The sequence below is a fragment of the Rhinatrema bivittatum genome, chromosome 4, assembly GCF_901001135.1.
Source record: "Rhinatrema bivittatum chromosome 4, aRhiBiv1.1, whole genome shotgun sequence".
NCBI classification, from domain to species: domain Eukaryota; kingdom Metazoa; phylum Chordata; class Amphibia; order Gymnophiona; family Rhinatrematidae; genus Rhinatrema; species Rhinatrema bivittatum.
Genome location: NC_042618.1, coordinates 2097661 through 2119207, shown reverse-complemented (window position 1 = coordinate 2119207; position 21547 = coordinate 2097661). Strand labels below are relative to the sequence as shown.

The 21547-nt window shown below is 47.7% G+C and overlaps 1 protein-coding gene across 1 annotated transcript in view; it reads left to right on the top strand.

Moving 5' to 3' along the window:
- SPTLC2 (serine palmitoyltransferase long chain base subunit 2) overlaps positions 1-21547 on the top strand; it is a 207137-nt gene that overhangs the window by 90372 nt on the left and 95218 nt on the right. The window contains exons 3-4 of the mRNA XM_029597667.1: positions 10652-10806; positions 14230-14378. Of these exons, the coding sequence (XP_029453527.1) occupies positions 10652-10806; positions 14230-14378 (304 nt within the window). The remainder of the gene's footprint in view (positions 1-10651; positions 10807-14229; positions 14379-21547) is intronic.

Here is a 21547-nt window from a genome sequence, read left to right as displayed (position 1 = left end):
CTTTTGATGCAACTGCACCATTGCTCTTAGCTTTGAGGGCAGGGTGAAAAAAGAGAATTCGATTCAGACAGCAGCCAACTCGGGCCCTGACTTTATCAGTGCAGGGTACTGATACCCAGGGGCGGATTGGCCTATCGGGGGATCGGGCTTCCCCCGGTGGGCCGGTCGCTTTTATCACGTGATTTTTTTTTTTTTTTTTTTTTTTTTTTAAACTTGGTCTGCCGCAGTGCCAGCAGACCAGAAGAGGGTCTGCTGGCACTGCGGCCCGAAGAGAAACCTGCCGGCAGGGCCAGTGGAAGCACTAGGCCTGGGCCGCCGCGAGCAGTGGTATCCCGAGGGGAGCCAATGCCCCCAGGCGCAGGGAGGCTCATGCAGCGCTGCGACAGGCAGATCGGCAGGGCCATGGTGAGGCTCACGTCACTACGGCCCGAAGAAAAAGATCGCGTTTAAACGCGCTGAGGCTCCTCCTCCTCCTCCCTGCCTGTGCGGCCCCGGAAGTAAACGTTGCCGGAGCCGCGCGGGCAGGAAGGAGGAGGAGCATCAGCGCTTGCAGAAGAGGAACAGCGCTTACGGGCCGCCATGAATCCCAGGGCCGAGAGAGAGGTTGAGGGTCTGTAGAGTGTGTATGTGTGCGTGTATGAGATGAGTTGAGGGATTGTGTGTGTGTGTGAAGGAAGAAGATGGAGAGAAAAGAAACAGAAAAAAAGACAATATAAAAGGAATTGGCAAAAAAAATAAGAAAGGGAAGGTGGAAAAAAAAAGCCTGTGACCAACCGATTAGAAAACTAAGATCAGACAGAAAAGGTAAAAGAAAAAATTACTTTTTACTGATTGGTCCATGTAATCTTTGGTAATGTGCAAGAGTAGCACTTTCTCTACGGATCTCACAATGTACGAGATCAGCATGGAGGAAGTGGAAGCCCACGGGGCCTGCACAGAGGAGGCAGCAGAATGGGCTTCAGTGTCAGTAGCAGCAATCAGCGCCTCCCCAATAGCCACGCGGCATCAGTGACAGTGGCAGCAGAGGAATGAGAGAGGCTCCGAGGCTGCTGGCAAAAGAGAGGGGGGTCTGCCTTTAGTGTGTGCATGTGTATGAATGGGACTCTGCCTGGGGGTGTATGTGTGTGAATGCATGGGTGCATGTCTGGGGGTCTGTGTGTGTGAGAATGAATGTGTGCATGCCTGGGGGATGGGAAGGGAGTGGTGTGAAAATGAATGGGTGCCTGCCTGTCAGTGTGTGTGTGTGAGAATGACTGGGAGTTTGCCTGGGTGTGTGTTTCTGTGTACGTGAGGGAGCCAGTGAGTATAAGAGCATGAGTGTGAATGAGAAAATCCAAGAGAGTAAGAGTTTGTATGTGGAGGGGGGAGAGAGTGTCTTAGAGCCTGAGAGTGTGTCAGTGAGAGCGAGAAGTTATGGTGGATATAAGAGCATGAATGTGTATGTATGTGACAGTGTATGTGTGAGAGAGAGAGGATAACCTCCTAATCCTCGACAATATCAGGGTGACTGGAAATCAAGAGCTCCCATAGAAGGGGACAGCAGGGGCTTTTTAAAATCCTTATTAGTTTTAATTATTGAATATTATTTGATGTCCGCTCTTTTTGAAATATTTTATTGGTGTTGTATACAAATTTTTGAAAATTTCCCTGAGTTAAATTACTGGAGGTTCTATTCATCAGCAGTTTTGAAATATATATTTTTAGTATGATTTTCCTATTGTGATGTCTTATAGTTCTTGATTTTGTTTGATGTTTTATGAGGAATGATGGTATTTTCTGTTTTTCCATTGCTGCATTACATACAGTCTAACTTGTTGTGATTTCCAGTTCAGTTTGTCTGTGCATTTCTGTGTATTTTATGGTCCCTTTATTCTGTATTTAATGACTCACCAAATTGTATGTGTAATTGGGTACCCATGGGCCAGTATGGAGAAAAATCCCCTGGGCCACTATTTTCCCACAATCCGCCCCTGCTGATACCCAGACATAAGGGAAAAAGCACAGGACTGCTTCTACGGCCAGAACAAAAGCAAAACACGTCAAGCAGCATTGTCTGAATTTTCAAGAAGGCTCCTCACCCAACAAAAATGTTGCTAGCAGTAATTTTTTATGGGTTTGACAGTTGCTTGGTTTTGGTTGTATGGGATTTTTCTCCATACTGGCCCATGGGTACCCTTTTCATAAGGCTTGGGGAATAACTGCACGGGGCGGCAGATGCTATGATAAGGTTACTGGGCAGATGGATGGATTATGTGGTCTATCTCTGCTGTCATTACCAGGTTGCTATGAATATCATTCTACATTTTACTGGCAGCTAATGCAGCACCTGCAAAAGTGGAGTCATGTTTAAACTTAGAAACCCCCAAAATAATACTAGCTGCCATATTTTGAAGGTGTTGGAGTCTCCTTAATATTTTATGTATGATGTGCTGAGACAGTATGTTGTAGTAATCAATCCAAGATAAAACAGGAGCATGAGTTAGGGTCATAAATTCAGATATATATTTTTTTTAAATTATAATAAAGCTTTCAATCTCCTCATTACTTGTTAAAAATAAAATCCAGCTTTGTCAAACTAGCCATCTGGCTTAACACTGGCAGCTTGTTCAGTTTCATATCTGATACTGTGGCTACTAATGGGAGCAGCCTAGTGTTTAGAGTAATGGACACTGAACCAGGGAAGCCAGGGTTCAAATCAAACTCGCTTATCTTAGGCAAATTAATTCATCATCTAGAACAAAAGGATAAACTTCTACAGCACCATGTATGTCAAGTAGCGCTATAGAAGTATTAAGTAATAGTAAATCATCTGTTTTTCTACTGAACCAAATTGTCTCAGACTTTTTTGAGTTAACTTCTAGGTGACCTGGACTAGCCACTGTTGGAGACAGGATGCTGGGCTCAATGGGCCATTGCCCCGAACCAGCATGGCAGTTCTTATGATAAGCAAAAATTTCTGAGAGAAACTCTGGAAAATGCGGGTAGTGTTTCTATAGTCTTGTAGACATCACAATGGGAGAGGCACACAAGCACCTCTTAATGTTTCTTTTAAAATGTTCCTCTGGAGACACATCTCTGCCACTTGTTAAAAAGCTGGGGGTGGTTATTAAAGAGCCAACACTGTCGGGGGTCCCCCCGGTTTCCTGTGATGCTGCTGCGAGGGTGGCAAAGTCTGCCCTTGCTGCGGAATTAGCTGGTCCCAGCTAAATCGCTGAGGGAGACTGGGGGTCGGGTCTCTTCAGGAGGAGAAGACACTGGTAGCAATGGAATCCAATTACTTTACCTGCACTCCTCCTTGTGGACAGGTGCCTCAGGCTGCATCTTCCTCTGCTTTCGGGGCTTTGAACCATTGCAGATCAGAGTCGGGGTTGGGGGAATTGGGAGTGAATGAGGGGATCACAGTGGGTGTGAGAGAATCAGAGGAGCCGGAAGTGGATCCTTCCCTCCTTTCCTCTCCTTGCATCTCCTCCACTCTGATCTCCTTGTGAGATTTTTCTTCTGCTCCCCTGATTTTCCCCCCCACTTCCCCTCCTCCTGTGCCTCAATCTTTTCTCACAGGGCAAGCAGGATAGTAGTCCTCACACATGGGTGACATCAGGATGGAGCCCAATCACGGAACTTTTGTCAAAGTTTCTAGAATTTTGACTGGCATCTACTGGGCATGCCCAGCATGGCACTAACCCTGCATCCAGCAGGGGTCCCCCTTCAGTCTCTCTTTTTTCCACACAGCAATAGCCACGCGGGTTAAGGAGCTCTCTAGAGATTCCTGACAGGAATTTTCTTCACGGAACTTCTTTCAAAAATTTAAAAAAATTCTACCCCATCCGGCGTAGTTTGCGGTCGTATGGTAAGGCTTTACTCTTGTTTATGGTCTATCCCCGTCGAGTTTTCCCTTCGGGGGGCCTACCGGCCATCGACCGCACCGCAGCTAGATTTTTGTCGAAGCCATGACGTCGGGTTTTCATCGGTGCCTCGGACAATATTCATCACAGACCCGTATAGGGTTTGTGTGTTGTGTTTGGGGTCCGACTATGACATCCTAACTTGCATCAAATGTACTCAAATGACGCTGAAGGGCCGTAAGGCCCGTTCAAAGAAGATGGTGTTTCTTTTTCAGGCAAAGCCACAGACTCCTTCGACTACTTCAACATCGTCTGAGCCAGTGCCATCGACCTCTAGCCAGCAGTGGGACACCGGGAACTGCCCGCCCGGCACCAACTACTCCAAAGGCGTCGACTTCTTCCTCTTCGGCTCCGGAGAAGGACCGAGGAGAACATCGTGAAAAACGTCAACACAGTCACCGGAAGGCTCAGTCCATCGATCCAGGCAAGTGGCATTGGCGTCGACTGAACCACTGAATAAGAAATCCCATCCAGAGAAGGCCCCATCCTCCTCTGCGACTAGGTCACCGATGCATTCCCCACCTTCACTGGTGCTGGGAGCCGCGACTCCTCTTTCACTGGTGGGCCCTCTGGCTACGCCAGCACTGCCTCCTACTCCGGAGCTGGGGTTGCATGCCCCAGGCCTCCGTGAGAAATTGGATCGGATGATCCAAGAGGACATCGGAAAGGCGCTACAGGGCTTCCAGCCTCCATTGGCATAGATGCCAGCTCCGGTTGCCATCCCGATTCCCATGGTGCTCGCACCGCTACTGGGCAGATTGGATGCGTTGATCAGTGCCCTTCCACCGGTGGAACCGAGGACACCAGTATGTCCCACGCCTTCCACCCCGATTCCTTTGTCCTCGGAGGACGAAGACACGAGACCGGAACCTATGGTCAGACCATCCGGGATCCTGCCACAGACTCACCCGTCGATGCTACCGGTTCCGTCGGTGCCACCATCAGTGCCATCAGTGCCTAGATCTGATCCCTCGGGAATAGCACTATTTCTTCCCTCTGGAGATCCCATGGGAGCCGGAGACCAACCTTATGATCCGTGGACCAATGATTCTTCTCAAGATACGGATGACTTGCCTTCAGAACCATCTCCCCCTGAGGAGAGAAGACTTTCTCCTCCAGTGGACCTGTCCATTATCAATTTTATAAAGGAAATGCCTGAGACAATACCATTCCAGCTTCAGACAGAAGAGGACTCCAGGCATAAAATGCTGGAAGTGCTCCAGTTTGTAGATGCACCCAAGGAGATCATGTCCATACCTGTTCATGAAGTCGTCCTGGACCTGCTGAAAAGGAATCGGGAGCATCCAGGCTCTGTACCACCGGTGAACCGCAAAACAGATGCCACACATCTGGTGTAAACCGCCCCTGGATTTCAGAATTCACAGTTGGCCCATCATTCTGTGGTTGTGGAGTTGGCCCAGGAGAAGACACGTCTAAGTCTTATTCTTCCATAACCCCAGGAAAGGAACAGATTCCTGGATGGATTCGGCCGACGTGTTTCATGGCTCAATGCTTATTTCTCGCATTGCTTCTTACTAGTTATACATGACCCAGTATAACAGGGACCTTTTTAAGAAGATCCAAGATTTCTCTGAGTCTTTGCCAGACCAACCTCAGGATCAACTCAGTAGCCTGGCTCAGAAGGGTCTAGGTGCTGGCAAGCACGAGGTCCGCGCTGCCTATGATATTTTTGACATTGCCTCTAGGGTGTCCGCAGCGGGGATTAGTACACAAAGGTGGGCCTGGCTAAAGACCTCTGACCTAAGACCAGAGATACAGGACCGCTTAGCTGACCTGCCTTGTGCTGGAGATAATTTCTTTGGGACAAAATCCAGGAAACCGTAGCGCAGCTTAAGGACCACCACGAGACGCTACGCCAGCTTTCGTCGGTGCCTTCTGATTTCTCATCTATCTCCAAGAGGACATTCAGAAGAGACTCTAAGCGGCCGTCCTTTAAGCCACGAAGATGATATCCTCCTGCTTCTCAGAGTCGTCCCTCCAGGCCTTACCAGAAGGGTCAGTCCAGACAATCCCGGCCTCAAGAAGACCCAGCCAGCCCCTCAACTGGGCCCAGCTGCAGGATTTTGACTCCTCGCTGGAGGGCATTTGCCAATCTCCTCTCTCATCCGTACCCATTGGCAGTCGGTTGTGCCATTTCACCAACATATGGCACACGATCACTACAGATCAATGGGTACTCACTGTAGTGGCTCAAGGTTTACCACCTCAATTTCCTGACTGTACCGGCGGACTCATCTGACCATTCCCCTCTTCTAGAGGAAGAGATTTCAACCCTCCTCAGATCCCGTACGATAGAACCAGTGCCCCTCTTCCGGCAGGGGTTTTATTCCTGGTATTTCCTCATTCCAAAAACGTCGGGGGGGGCATTCATCCAATTTTGGACTTGCGTGCCTTAAACAGGTATGTTCGAAGGGAAAAGTTCAGGATGGTAACCTTGGGCTCTCTACTTCCTCTTCTACAAAGAGAAGATTGGCTTTGCTCTCTGGATCGCCAAGACGCATACACACACATCTCAATCACTCCGTCTCATCGCAAATTCCTTCGGTTCCTAGTTGGCCACAGACACATCCTGTACCGGGTACTGCCATTCGGCTTAGCATTCGCACCTCGGGTCTTTACCAAGTGCCTCGTAGTAGTTGCAGCCTACCTCAGGGGTCAAGGTGTCCATGTCTACCCTTATCTCAACAATTGGTGGATAAGGGCCCCAACTCAAAGGGACACACTAGTCTCCTTATGTCTAACTCTCAATACACTGCTGACCCTTGGGTTTCTGGTCAACTATGCCTGTCCAAACCCTGTCCTTCATAGCTGCCGACCTGGATACCATACAGGCAAAAGCCTTCCTCCCTCAGGATCGAGCTTGTACTCTCACGTCCCTGGCGCAGTCCCTCCACGCTCGGGATTACTCAACAGCTTGTCATTTCCTCATTTTGCTGGGTCACATAGCATCCTCGGTACATGTCACTCCTATGGCCCGCCTCGCCATGAGTGATGCAGTGGATCCTAAAATTCCAGTGGGCTCAGGCTTATCATGCATTGTCCACGTTACCAAGCAGCTCCGCCCTGTCACTGACCTGTTGGATGCAACACTCCAATCTCCTTCAAGGCCTTCCTTTTCAGGCTCCAGAACCTCAATTACCTTGACGACAGACGCCTCCAACCTAGGGTGGCGTGCTCATGTCGACGACCTGCAGACTCAGGGAATCTGGTCTCCAGAGGAATCCAAACATCAAATAAATTTCCTGAAACTTTGGGCGATCAGATATGCCCTCAGGGTTTTTCAGAATTGCCTCTCAAACAAGGCCATCCTGATTCAGACCGACAATCAGGTGGTGATGTGGTACATCAACCAGCAGGGGGGAACAGGCTCCTACCTTCTGTGTCAGGAAGCTGCACAGATATGGGCATGGGCTCTTTTCCACTCGATGTACCTCAGAGAGACCTACTTGTCGGGCGTGGACAATGTTCTAGCGGACAAGTTGTCGAACCTTCCATCCGCATGAATGGTCTCTCAACCCCACGGTAGCGGACACAATATTCCAACGTTGGGATTATCCACACATAGACCTCTTTGCATCCATCCACAACCGCAAAATTCAGAACTTCTGCTCACTCACTCACAGCCTCCACTCACAGCCGAGGGACGCTTGTGCCCTCTCGTGGTCCAGTGGTCTCCTCTATGCGTACCCTCCACTTCCACTCATATCAAAGACTCTCGTGAAGTTGCAGGACAAGGGCTTAATGATTCTGATAGCCCCTCATTGGCCACGCCAGGTCTGGTTTCCAATCCTCCAGGACCTATCAGTATGCCTGCACATCCCTCTGGGGGAGGACCCGCTTCTGATAACTCAGAACGATGGGTGCCTGCGCCACCCCAACCTCCAGGCCCTGTCCCTGATGGACTGGACGTTGAAAGGTTAATACTCTAACCCCTTAACCTTTCGGAGTCCATATCCAGAGTCCTGGTAGCTTCACGAAAGCCTTCCACGATACGGTCTTATCGTTCTAAGTGGAAGAGGTTTTTATGGTCTGGTGCACATCCATGTCCATAGACCCCTTCACGTGCTCCACTGCAAAGATTCTGGACTATCTCTGACACCTGTCAGTCAGGCCTTAAAACTTCCTCTATACGGGTGCATGTCAGTGCGGTAGCCGCTTTCCACAACGGTGTGGGAGATGTCTCTATTTCGACACAACCTTTAGTAACACATTTCATGAGAGGCTTACTCCACCTGAAACCTCCACTTTGCCCTCCGGCTCCCGCTCGGGACCTTAACATGGTTTTGGGATGGCTTATGAAACCTCCGTTTGAGCCTCTTCACTCCTGCGATCTCCGCTATCTCACCTGGAAAATAATTTTCCTTCTTGCTGTAACATCCGCTCGCAGAGTTAGTGAGTTGCAGGCTTTAGTCACCTACCTGCCTTACACTAAAATTCTACATGACAGGGTAGTGCTCCGCACCCACTCTAAATTTTTACCAAAGGTAGTATTGGAATTTCACCTTAATCAATCCATCATCTTACCTACTTTCTTTCCCAGGCCCCATTCAAACCCAGGAGAACAGGCTTCTACATTCCTTGGACTGTAAGCGTGCCCTAGCCTTCTATCTAGAGCGCACGTCTGCCCACAGGAAGTCCAGCCAATTATTTGTCTTTTTCGATAGCATCAAATTGGGTAATCCAGTGGGAAAACAGACCCTGTCCTCCTGATTGGCGGACTATATCTCTTTTTGCTACCAGCAAGCAGGCATTCCGCTACAAGACCGTGTCAAAGCGCGCACTATCAGGGCCATGGCAATCTTAGTGGCACACCTCCGTTGGTGCCGCTCACTGACATCTGCAAAGCTGCTACCTGGAGCTCTCTCCATATCTTTGCAGCACATTATTGCTTAGATAAGGCTGGCAGGCAAGATTCCATCTTTGGCCAGTCGGTTCTTCGCAACTTATTTTCAGTTTAACTTTCCAACATCCTACCAGCGACCCGTTAAGGGTTTCAGGATAAGAACATAAGAAATTGCCATGCTGGGTCAGACCAAGGGTCCATCAAGCCCAGCATCCTGTTTCCAACAGAGGCCAAACCAGGCCACAAGAACCTGGCAATTACCCAAACACTAAGAAGATCGATCCCATGCTACTGATGCCAGTAATAGCAGAGGCCATTCCCTAAGTAAACTTGATTAATAGCTGTTAATGGACTTCTCCTCCAAGAACTTATCCAAACCTTTTTTGAACCCAGCTATACTAACTGCACTAACCACATCCTCTGGCAACAAATTCCAGAGCTTTATTGTGCGTTGAGTGAAAAAGAACTTTCTCCGATTAGTCTTAAATGTTACTTGATAACTTCATGGAATGCCCCCTAGTCCTTCTATTATTCGAAAGTGTAAATAACCGATTCACATCCACTTGTGGAAGACCTCTATCATATTTATTTATTTATTTATTTAAAGGCTTTTATATACCGGAGTTCATGCACTAGTGCATACCACTTCGGTTTACACAGAACAAGGATCAGAAAATTACATCAAACAGATTGAACAATTAAACAAACAATTACATCCAACGATTGGGTATAAATAACATGGCTAACTTAGTAGGAACTTAGAGTTTGAGGTAAAGGAGAGAAATAGTACCAAGTGGTAACAGAACAATGTTAATAGCTAAATAATAAAAATAAATAGTAAATACAAATTCTTATAATAAATACAGATGCTTACAGATTACATATCCCACCTCCTACCCAAATCCACCCCTGTTGTGCCTGTTGCATGTCTTTGGGTGCATTTGGTGCATTGCTTGGGCATCCTCAGCTCACTATTCACCCATGTGTGAGGACTAACATCCTGCTGTCCTGTGAGAAAGCAGAGTTGCTTACCTGTAACAGGTGTTCTCACAGGACAGCAGGATGTTAGTCCTAACGAAACCTGCCCGCCACCCCGCGGTGTTGGGTTTGTTTACGTTTTCTTATTTTATTTTTCGCACGTATTGTTTGCTATAATACAAGACTGAAGGAGGACCCCTGCTGAATGCAGGGTCAGTGCATTGCTGGGCATGCCCAGTGGTGCCAGTCAAAGTTCTAGAAACCTTGACAAAAGTGTTCCGTGATTGGGCTCCATCCTGATGTCACCCATGTGTGAGGACTGTTACAGGTAAGCAACTCTGCTTTATCCCTCGCCCCCCTCCTTCCTGAGATGTCTTCTCCATCTCCCTTCGAGATCCCCGTTCTCTTCCCTACCTTACTTTCTATTCTTTAACCCCAGCACTAGTCACTAAGTCCTTTTTCACCCAAAAGAACCAAATAAATTGACCAGACAAAAGAAATATCATATAACTTAACTTGTATTTTACTTTATAAAAAATAAATATCAGTATGCAGATCTTGCCAAATATATGCAAACTTGTCACATAATTGCTGAGAATCTGCCCTTGGGCTGCCACAGGAAGTGGGGGAGTCTGAACACGGTTATGCAGCAGACCTTGCCAAATGCAGTTAGCTCAGTGACCTGCACAAGCTTCCTAATCCATTTTTCCCACACTTAGGGGCATAGGGCAGTGATCTGAAGTAGTAAAGAGAACAGATCTGAGCTGGGAGTCGCAGGAGAGCCATGCACAAGTCTTTCCTTGAGTGCTTCCTTACTGCACAGGGATTTTTTTATCTGCAGGAAGCGGCTTTGGTTGTTCGTTCAGCACTAAGTGATATTCTCGTTACTCCTCTGATTGATTTTTAGGAGTTTGTCCCATTGTACCAAGACTTTGAGAATTTTTACACACGGAATCTTTACATGCGGATCCGGGACAGCTGGAATCGACCTATCTGTAGTGTCCCGGGGGCCAAGGTGGACCTCTTGGAGCGATTTACAGATGACTACAACTGGACCTTCAAGTAAGGCTCTGCCACCTGGCAATGCTTCCCAGGAAGGGTCGTACAAAGACATCCATGGGAAGAATACTGAATTGCAAAGTATTTAAAAAGACACCAAAAGTGGATTTAGTTGCCTTTGAGTGGGAGCTTGGGGGCATGTTTCTGCTGTGTTACCATACGCTGGAGTTCATACCAGTATTGATGGTGGAAAAATATCTAGAAAACTTACATGCCAGGGAATTTTCTCACCTTTTCACTGTTTGTTTGGAGGCAGTTTGAAGCTGTTATTTTTTTTTCTGCTTTTCTTTTTTTTGTGTGTGTGTGTGTTAGGTATTTTTTGGGGCAGGTGGTTTAATTATTTTCCTTTTCTCTTTTTGCTCTCCCCCGTTGCCAGTGTAAGAGAATTTAGCGCTCCAGGTGACCCTTTGATCATGTACTTCCTCGCTTCCAACTTACCTATTGCTGGCAGTTCCAGCATCAATGGCTGCAGCCCAGCGCTCCCTTCTCTGGTGCTGTTTGCCGCCTCCCAAAATCTTGGCGCTGTAGGTGACCATCTGGTTTGCCTAATGGAAGCCCCTGTGCGGCACTCACTTTCCTCTCCATCTTTCAGCTTCTTTCCGTCCCTCCTGGCACTCCTTCACCCATCTTTTCCTCCCTCTCCCCCAGCTTTTTTTTGGCATTTTCCTTCTACCTGCCAGTCTGTCCTGTTTACCTGACCTGGCTGCAGATCCTGCCCACATTAGTAGCCACCATGCCTCGCCCTGTCTTTGGCTTCAGTGAAGTCTTTTTGGTCCGGTGCCAAGTGCTTACTGTAAATATAGATGCCGGGCAGCCTGGCACCCAGGATCTTTCTAACTGTGTTTTGAATATATTGTCACTGGGTGAAATGATTGTGATCAATAGCACTCTAATTATACAGTCTGTGCTATTGCATGCTAGTCCATATGTATCAGTATATAAGAGCATAGTGCCTGCCTAATAGCTTACTATTTTTGTTTGTTGATGTACATTTTTCTGTCCGCGATTCACGATTGGTTAGCCAGTTCCAAGCGGATTACATTCAGCTTTGTAGGTATTTCCATTATACTTGGGTCCTGCCTGTATTTAAGGGGTGCTGTGTGGGGCTGGAAAGCCGTTTAGAGTTGTGCATTCTGTTGCCAGACTTCTTCTGAATCTGTTCTGCTTCTCTCCATGGCACCAGCACAGGCAGAGGTAGAGCTGCACTGGTATCCCTCCACCCTCCAGTGTGCCATGTTAGGACCACTACAGATCACAATTATTAGTAAATGTTTCCCAAGCTTTCATGCTGTGAAAGTAAAATTCATGTCATTTGCAAATTCTGTGTCTAGAACCGGGTTTTGTCATTTTATGTAACAAAACACTGCTGGCTACCCGATCTTATCTTGGAGTAATTTTGCAAGGGTCCCACAACTTTCTTGGTTCTCTGCTCACAGGCTGTATATTGCTGGTCTAGTGCTCAGACCAGTGACCTTAAAAAACAACAACTTATCAGCTGTGCAGCAGAGAACATTTTTGGGGTGCTGTGGTGATACAACTTTTGTGTAAATAATTTCCTGAAATGGTTTCTCTCTTTCAGTAAATCTCATCAAGATCTCTAGTCAAGGCCCCAGTAATAAAATATATATTTTTAACCACAAAAGGTTCCCCTTTTTTACTTATTAATGCCAGCCCTTCCCTGTTCCCTGGAGGATCTTTGTGCACATTTACAAAAACAAGAATGAAATTGTTCTCTAGTTAGAGGGTTATTTGGAAATTAAAAGGTTTTAGTCAAAAATCTGGCAAAATAAGCCATTATTAACCAGGAAAGTGTATAATTATTCTGTCAGTTTTGTTTGGAAACTGCTCTTTAAACAGGAGGAGATTCTGACTGGGCTGTCACCTGTGGGGCAGATGGTGGAGTAGGGTTGGCAGTGCCATTGCAGGAGGACAAGCCATAATGTTACAGTACAGAACATAAAGATTTCTTAGCAAGGCCACTGTTTTTTTTTTTTATAATTCTGTGAATACAAAATCTGCTCATAACATTTTCATACAAAACATTAATTCTGTATTAGAACTTAAAGAACCAAACTGACTGAACAACTGAAAAGCAAAAGGTTTCTTCTGCAAAAACACTATTCATGGAAACTGCTTCTGGCAGTTTTAACATAACAAGCAGGCATATTGTTTGTATAGGTGCAAAAGTCCTTTTCTTCAATGAAAGAGATGAAAATTGATACATTTAAGTACCTGAAGGAAAGGTGTACATGAAAAAGGGGTTTAAAACTATGCTTTCTTTCTGGGAGGAAAAAAGTGCCAATACACGCAGGTTTTGTGTTTTTGCGGGACTATAGGGCAAATCAAGCAGGTGGAAGAAAAAGGTGCTGGTACTCTTTACCAGTAAGTATCCCCTGAAAAAATGCCCTGGTTTAAAATAAGCATTAATGTGTTTTCAGCAAATACCACAGTTAATGCAGTTGCCATTCGTTCATTGGAAATAGTAGGGCCCGTAGCTCAGATTACCACTTTAGTAAGTTGGCCCCTAAATGAATATGGACAGGTTAAGACAGTCTAATCTTACAGGGGTTGATTTTCAAAGTCCATTTGGTGCACACAACCATTTTTTTTTATATGCACATAAATGGAAGATCAACTGTACACCTAAAACATGCTTTTGTGTGTACTTTACTCATTCTGAGATGCAGAATTGCAGCAGGGGAAGTATTCGTGCTCATACTTATGTGCAGAAAGTTACTCCTGCCCCAAGCAGGGTGTGACTTTCTGTGTGTAAGTCTGTTTGCAGTTTTGGATATCCTGTGATTTTCAAAGGGGACTTGGGTGCACAATTCTGCTTTGAATATTCAAGTTGAAGGGTGTGGGTAAACAGTGGCCACATATATTAGCCCCATGAAGGCTGTTTGAAAATGACCCCTCCATAATTTTCCAGCATTGCCAGAGCAAGTATAACTTGCAAAGATAAGCAAACTTCATAGGATCTTATTACCTGCAGATAACCGAGTAACCGATGACATAACCTTTCAGAATCGGACTCATTAAAATATCAATGTAGTGATGTATTTTAGTGTGTCAGCATCGTAAAACGCACACCTGCTGCTGAACAATACAACTTTACTTAAGTGTGCAGGAGAGAAATGGAGGTTTTCGTTTGATACAGGAAAAGTGCTTAGCATTGCTACTGGTAGTCTTCAGATGCCCCTGTAAATATTGAACTACATATGATAGCATTAAAGTGGGAAGCTTAGCATTAACTATAACAATATTCTTTCTCCTCATGTTCCTCTGGAAACTTACAGTCCGTATACTAGAAATGTGCAGCCAGGGCATGCATCTCAGAGGTGTCTGCATGTATGGAGTTGCAAAGAATGGTGAGGAGCTGTGTAAATACAACTTGTCTCATGACCATGTGCTGGTTTTGGAATGCAGGTACACGGGGAAGGTGATACGGGGAGTAATTAACATGGGCTCCTACAATTATCTGGGATTTGCGCAGAACACTGGCGTGTGCGAGGAGGCCGCAGCCACGGTCCTGAGGAAATATGGAGCTGGTGTGTGCAGCACCAGGCAGGAAATGGGTGAGTGTGACTGCTACTTCCAGTGCTCTGAATCACTGCTTATATTTACTGCATGCAAGCCCACAGATCATTGCTCTTTAAATGCATTGTTCCTTTACTCATGCCCTGCTGTAAGAATAGAAGCTGGCTATTCTGCTGACTGAAATCACCATTTATACATGCAGCTTACATGGAGTTCAAAGCTGAGGATGTGGATCTTTCATAACATTTCTTACACACACAATTTCCTTACGAGAGTCCTTATAGAGGGTGTATTGCTTTTAAAAGGAGGGAAAAGATTAACCAGAATCATCCTTGACGGTGAAAATCTTGGTGTGAAATCCTGAGAAGAATAGGAGAAGCGAAAAACAAAGTTCCAAAATTAAATTAACAAGCTTCAAGGAACTTGTAAAAAATATTGATCTTCTGTCTTCAAAATATTGTTAAAAAAGAAAAAAAAAAAAGATATAGAGAGAGAACTGGTATCATAATAAATCAGTAGCCACCACTCTGGCTGTTAAATCAGATATCATTTCTCTGAGGAAAAGCATGATGGCAGTCTTCACACATGGGTGTGACATCAGATGGTGCCCAGCATGGAAACTTATGTTAAAGTGTCTAGAACTTTGAGCCTCATTGAGCATGCTCAGGCATGCATTATCCCACACGTCCATGTGGGTGCCCTCCAGTATCTTCTTTTCTGTGGAGCCCATTGTCTTGTGGTTGGGTGAGAGCCTCACGTTTGCCAATTTTTTGGCCTACTTTTAAACTTTTTAAACTTTTTTCCATGATTTCTTTTTCAATGCTTTGTGCAGTCGGCGCAGGGTTCCCCCCCGAGTTCTCTTAATGTCCTGGATAGGTTTTTCAAAATTTATCAGTAAGTTTATTTTCATTGTTGATAGCCCCAGGGCAGTGGTGCACTTTGTGCTGGCCATCGACAGCTTCCGCAGTGGATTTTGATCTCGCATCCCTTTTAGTTCACAATATGATGTTCTCACAGGACAAGCAGGATGGTTGTCCTCACAAATGGGTGACATCGAGGATGGAGCCCACCACGGAAAACTTCTGTCAAAGTTTAAACAGAACTTTGACTGGCCCCTACTGGGCATGCCCAGCAAGGCACTGACCCTGCAGCCAGCAGGGGTCTCCCTTCAGTCTTCTTTTTTCCGCGCAGCAGTTGCCACGCGGTGAAAGGAGCTCTCTAACCACGTTCCTGACAGGAATTTGGAAGTTAATTTCCTAAGAAAATTTGCCCCTCAGGGGTCTCCCTTCGACAAATTTTTAGTCATCTTACGGAACCCGGTAAGTTTTTTGCCTTTTTCCATCGACTACCGTCGAATTTGGCCCTTGAGGCCTGTTGGCACTTACCGATCCCCAGCCTAAATTTTGGCTTCAGGCCATGGCAACGGGGTTCCGCCGTTGTCCGGATTGTACCCGGACTATGTCCATCACAGACCCCCACAGGGTTTGTGTGATGTGTTTGGGTAGTGAGCATGATGTCCTGACTTGCACCAAATGTGCCTTAATGACACCCAAGGGTCGCAAAGCCAGGATGGAGAAGATGGGGCTCCTCTTCCATGCACCCACCCCAACGCCATCGATAGCATCGACGTCATCGGAACCGGCACCGTCGAAGTTGTACCATCATCGTCAACCCTCCGGTGACCGCCCGCCATCGATCGCTTCTCGGCCGTCGACTCCCGTCCCTTCCCCGGATGGGCGAGGGTATCGGAAGGAAAAGCACCGCTATCGACGGCACAAATCTCGGCCTGTCGAGGATCCACAGCCATCGACCTCTGCTCAAGCCGAGCCACCGACAAAGAAGCCACGAACAGACCGGACACCCTCCACGTCTCGTTCGCAGGCATCGAGGAAACCCTCACCCTCCCGGGGTGCGGGGGCCGTGATCCCACCGGTTACGGTGGTCCCTCCGGCCCTGCCTCAGCCTCCCTCTCCCGTCGAGCCGGGTATGGTTACCCCTGGTCTCCGGGCAGAACTGGACCGGCTGGTCCAGGAGGCCATCGAGAAAGCGATGAAGAAATTGCAACCTCCATCGGCACCGTCTCCGGCACCGGTTCCAGTGCCGCCCCCGGCACCGACACCGGCACCGGCTTCGCCACCGAGGAGGGAACCGACCACCGAGCCGTTTATACAAGCGCTAGCACCGCTACTGAGCCGCATGGAGGCGCTCATGACGGCCCTTCCATCAGTGATTCCAGTGCCATCGACAACACCACCATCTCCGACTGGATTTTCATCGGCAGGAGAAACACCGTTCCGGATTCCCCCTTCCGGGGTGGTTCCATCGGTGCCTTCTGGTATATCTCCACCGATATATCCTTCGGTTCCATCCATTCCACGCCAGGCATCGATTCCATCGACAGCACCGAAGCCATCGATGCCATTTCTGGTTCCACCTACGGCACCGATTCCACCTCGGTTTCCATCGATGCCTTTAGAGCCTCAGCCAGGTCCATCAGGGTTACAAACCCCACTTGATCCCTACGATACCTGGGGTGATGATGATGATACATCTTCTGACACGGATTTACCTTCGCCTCCATCTCCTACAGAGAGTAGAAAAAGATCTCCTCCTGAGGATCTATCTTTCATTAACTTTGTGAAAGAGATGTCAGAAGTTGTACCTTTTCAACTACAATCTGAAGCTGATGACAGACACCAGATGATGGAACTCCTTCAATTTCTGGATGCTCCAAAAATCATCGCTTCCATCCCTATACACCAGGTGTTTTTGGATCTGCTCAAGAAAAACTGGGAATCTCCTTCATCAGTGTCCCCAGTTAACAAAAAAGCTGACTCCACCTACCTTGTCCAGTCAGCACCAGGTTTCCAAAAACCTCAACTGGATCATCGCTCTGTTGTGGTTGAGTCCGCGCAGAAGAAGGCCAAGCGTCTTAAGCCACACTCTTCTACTCCACCTACCAGGGACAACAAGTTCCTAGATAGTGTTGGACGGAAAGTCTATCATGGAGCTATGTTGATTTCACGCATAGCTTCATATCAACTTTATATGACTCAGTACAACAGAGCCATCCTTAAGCAGATGCAAGACTATGCTGACACGTTACCAGACCAATACCAACCGCAGCTTCAAGCCCTTCTTCACAAGGGATTTGAGGCAGGGAAGCACGAGATTCGGACTGCCTACGACATATTCGATGCTTCCACAAAAGTTTCAGCCACAGCCATCTCAGCCAGACGTTGGGCTTGGTTAAAATCATCCAACCTTCGCCCAGAGGTTCAGGATCGTCTTGCTGATTTACCCTGCTTAGGCGATAATTTGTTTGGAGAGCAAATTCAGCAGATTGTGGCGGAGTTGAAAGACCACCATGAGACGTTGAAACAACTCTCATCTGTCCCACCTGAGCTGACCTCCAAGCAACCGCAAAAGAAAGACTCTAAGAAGTCATTCTTTCGACCACGCCGTTATTATCCTCCATCGGCCAGGCCTCGTCCAGCTCGATCCTCTACTAGGCCTCAGCCGCGTCAGCCTAGGAAACAAAGGCCTACTGTAGCCCCTCCTCCTGGGCCTGCGGCTGGCCTTTGACTCCCCTGTAGGGAACACATGCCAAACCCCTCTTCCGGACATCCCTGTAGGAGGTCGACTGTACCATTTTCTACAACCTTGGTTGCAGATCACCTCAGATCAGTGGGTGCTAACAATTATCGCACAGGGTTACCACCTCAACTTCATAACTCTTCCGGCAGACTCCCCGCCTCTTCAAGCGTGGAGTCTATCCACCCATTTGGCTCAATTACAACAGGAAGTATCCCTTCTTCTGCAATCAAATGCTATAGAACCCGTTCCTCCCTCTCAACGAGGCAAGGGATTCTATTCCAGATACTTCCTAATACCAAAGAAATCAGGGGGACTACGTCCCATTTTGGACCTTCGAGCCCTCAACAAATACCTTCAAAAAGAGAAGTTCAAAATGGTAACCCTAGGTGCGCTGCTCCCTCTGCTTCAAAGAGGGGATTGGCTGTGCTCTCTCGACCTCAAGGACGCTTATACCCATATTGCGATCACACAATCCCATCGCAAATATCTGCGGTTTCTAGTAGGCCACGAACATTATCAATACCGTGTCCTCCCTTTCGGTCTAGCTTCTGCCCCACGAGTCTTTACCAAATGTCTCGTAGTGGTAGCAGCATTCCTCAGGAAGGAAGGTGTCCACGTCTACCCATACCTGGACGATTGGCTAATCAGGGCCTCCACCCAACAGATAGCTCAATCCTCCCTAAAATTGACAATTCAAACACTCCTTTCCTTAGGGTTTCTCGTCAATTACGAGAAATCTTGCTTAGTCCCGTCTCAAACCTTATCCTTCATTGGGGCAGACTTGGACACCTTACAGGCAAAGGCTTACCTTCCTCTTCAGAGGGTCCACACCCTAATGTCCCTGGCTCGCCAGCTCCAGTCTCAGAACACTGCCACGGCTCGCCAGTTCCTCATTCTCCTAGGGCACATGGCATCCTCGGTTCAAGTCACTCCCATGACCCGACTAGCCATGAGAGTAACACAATGGACTCTACGACACCAATGGATTCAAGCTTTTCAGCCTCTATCCTCCATAGTCACAGTCACACAAGTGCTGCGCCTATCCTTAACCTGGTGGACGACTCGGGTCAACCTCCTTCAGGGCTTACCCTTTCTTCCACCGGATCCGCAAGTAATCCTAACCACCGACGCTTCTCACATCGGTTGGGGAGCCCATGTGGACGACTTTCAAACCCAAGGGTTATGGTCCAAAGAGGAAGCCGAACACCAGATAAATTTCCTGGAACTTCGAGCAATCCGCTATGCGCTCCGCACTTTCAAAGATCATCTCTTTCATCAGATAATCTTAATCCAGACGGACAACCAAGTGGCCATGTGGTACATAAACAAGCAGGGAGGCACAGGCTCCTTCCTTCTGTGTCAGGAAGCTGCGCAGATCTGGGCGGAAGCCCTCTCCCACTCCATGTACCTCAGGGCCACTTACCTGCCGGGAGTAGACAATGTATTGGCAGACCAGCTGAGCCGTGTCTTCCAACCACACGAGTGGTCACTCGATCCTCTGGTAGCGACCTCTCTGTTTCACAAGTGGGGTTCTCCCCGCATAGACCTCTTTGCGTCCCCTCAGAACCACAAAGTGGACGATTACTGCTCTCTCATTCGGAGCCAGCACTCTCGGCCGAGGGATGCATTCTCCCTCAAGTGGACAACCGGTCTGCTCTATGCATTCCCTCCACTTCCTCTTGTGTCAAAGACTCTCGTGAAGCTACGCCAGGACGGGGGAACCATGATCCTGATAGCACCTTACTGGCCACGCCAAGTATGGTTTCCAATACTCCAGGATCTCTCCATCCGCAGGCACATTCCTCTGGGAAAGGACCCGCATCTGCTCACTCAAAACGACGGATGCCTCCTCCATCCCAACCTCCAAGCCTTGTCCCTGACGGCATGGATGTTGAAAGGTTAGTCCTTCAGCCTTTCAACCTTTCAGATTCCGTTTCTCGGGTCCTGATAGCTTCACGAAAGCCTTCCACAAGAAAGTCTTACTCATACAAATGGAAAAGGTACACATCATGGTGCACTTCTCAGTCCCTTGATCCCCTTTCCTGTCCAATCTCCAAATTCTTGGACTATTTATGGCATCTCTCTGAATCAGGTCTTAAAACCTCTTCTATCAGAATGCATGTCAGTGCGGTAGCCGCCTTCCATAAAGGTGTACAGGGTGTCCCTATTTCAGTACAACCCCTAGTAACACGTTTTCTTAAAGGCTTGCTCCATCTGAAGCCACCCTTACGTCCTCCGGCCCCATCTTGGGACCTTAACCTGGTTCTTGGTCGTCTCATGAAACCTCCTTTCGAACCTCTGCACTCCTGTGAGTTAAAGTATCTCACATGGAAAGTGTTATTCCTTTTGGCTATCACTTCAGCTCGCAGGGTTAGTGAATTGCAGGCCCTAGTTACCTATCCGCCTTACACTAAGATCCTGCAGGACCGGGCGGTACTCCGCACTCACCCTAAATTTTTACCTAAGGTAGTTTCTGAGTTTCATATTAATCAATCCATCATACTACCTATCTTTTTTCCCAGGCCCCACTCCAACTCCGGGGAACAGACTCTGCATACCCTAGACTGCAAACGAGCTCTAGCTTTTTATCTAGACCGTACAGTTGCTCACAGGAAGAGCACTCAATTATTTGTCTCTTTTCATCCTAACAAGTTAGGACATCCTGTGGGTAAGCAGGCTCTTTCCTCCTGGTTGGCGGACTGCATTTCTTTTTGCTATCAGCAAGCTGGCATTCCCTTTCAAGACCGTGTAAAAGCACACTCTGTGAGGGCCATGGCGACGTCAGTGGCACACCTTCGATCGGTGCCGCTTCCTGACATCTGCAGGGCTGCAACCTGGAGTTCTCTCCATACCTTTGCAGCCCACTATTGTTTGGACAAAGCTGGAAGACAGGACTCCATCTTCGGCCAATCTGTCTTGCGTAACCTTTTTCCAACGTGACGTACCAACACCCTTCCACCTTCCCGGTAGGGTGCGGATGCCCTTTACCAAATTCCACCCCAGTTGTAGTGCCTGTTGCACGTCATTGGGTGCATTTGGTGCAAGTCAGGACATCCTCAGCTCGGTACTCACCCATTTGTGAGGACAACCATCCTGCTTGTCCTGTGAGAAAGCAAATGTTGCTTACCTGATGTAACAGGTGTTCTCACAGGACAGCAGGATGTTAGTCCTCACGAAACCCGCCCGCCACCCCGCGGTGTTGGGTTTGTTTTGTTTTCCTTTTTAGGCACTGCCTGTAGCTTTGAAAATCAGACTGAAGGGAGACCCCTGCTGGCTGCAGGGTCAGTGCCTTGCTGGGCATGCCCAGTAGGGGCCAGTCAAAGTTCTGTTTAAACTTTGACAGAAGTTTTCCGTGGTGGGCTCCATCCTCGATGTCACCCATTTGTGAGGACTAACATCCTGCTGTCCTGTGAGAACACCTGTTACATCAGGTAAGCAACATTTGCTTTCTCTTTGGGTTTTAAGCGGTTTCCCAGGTATACGAGGACCATATCTATCACTGATAGATGTGTCTTCTGCCTTGGGGCATTGCATGACGTCTGGGGTTGCAGCAAGTATGCCAGGATGACCCCGATGTGACACAAGATCTGGCTCAATAAGATGGAGTACC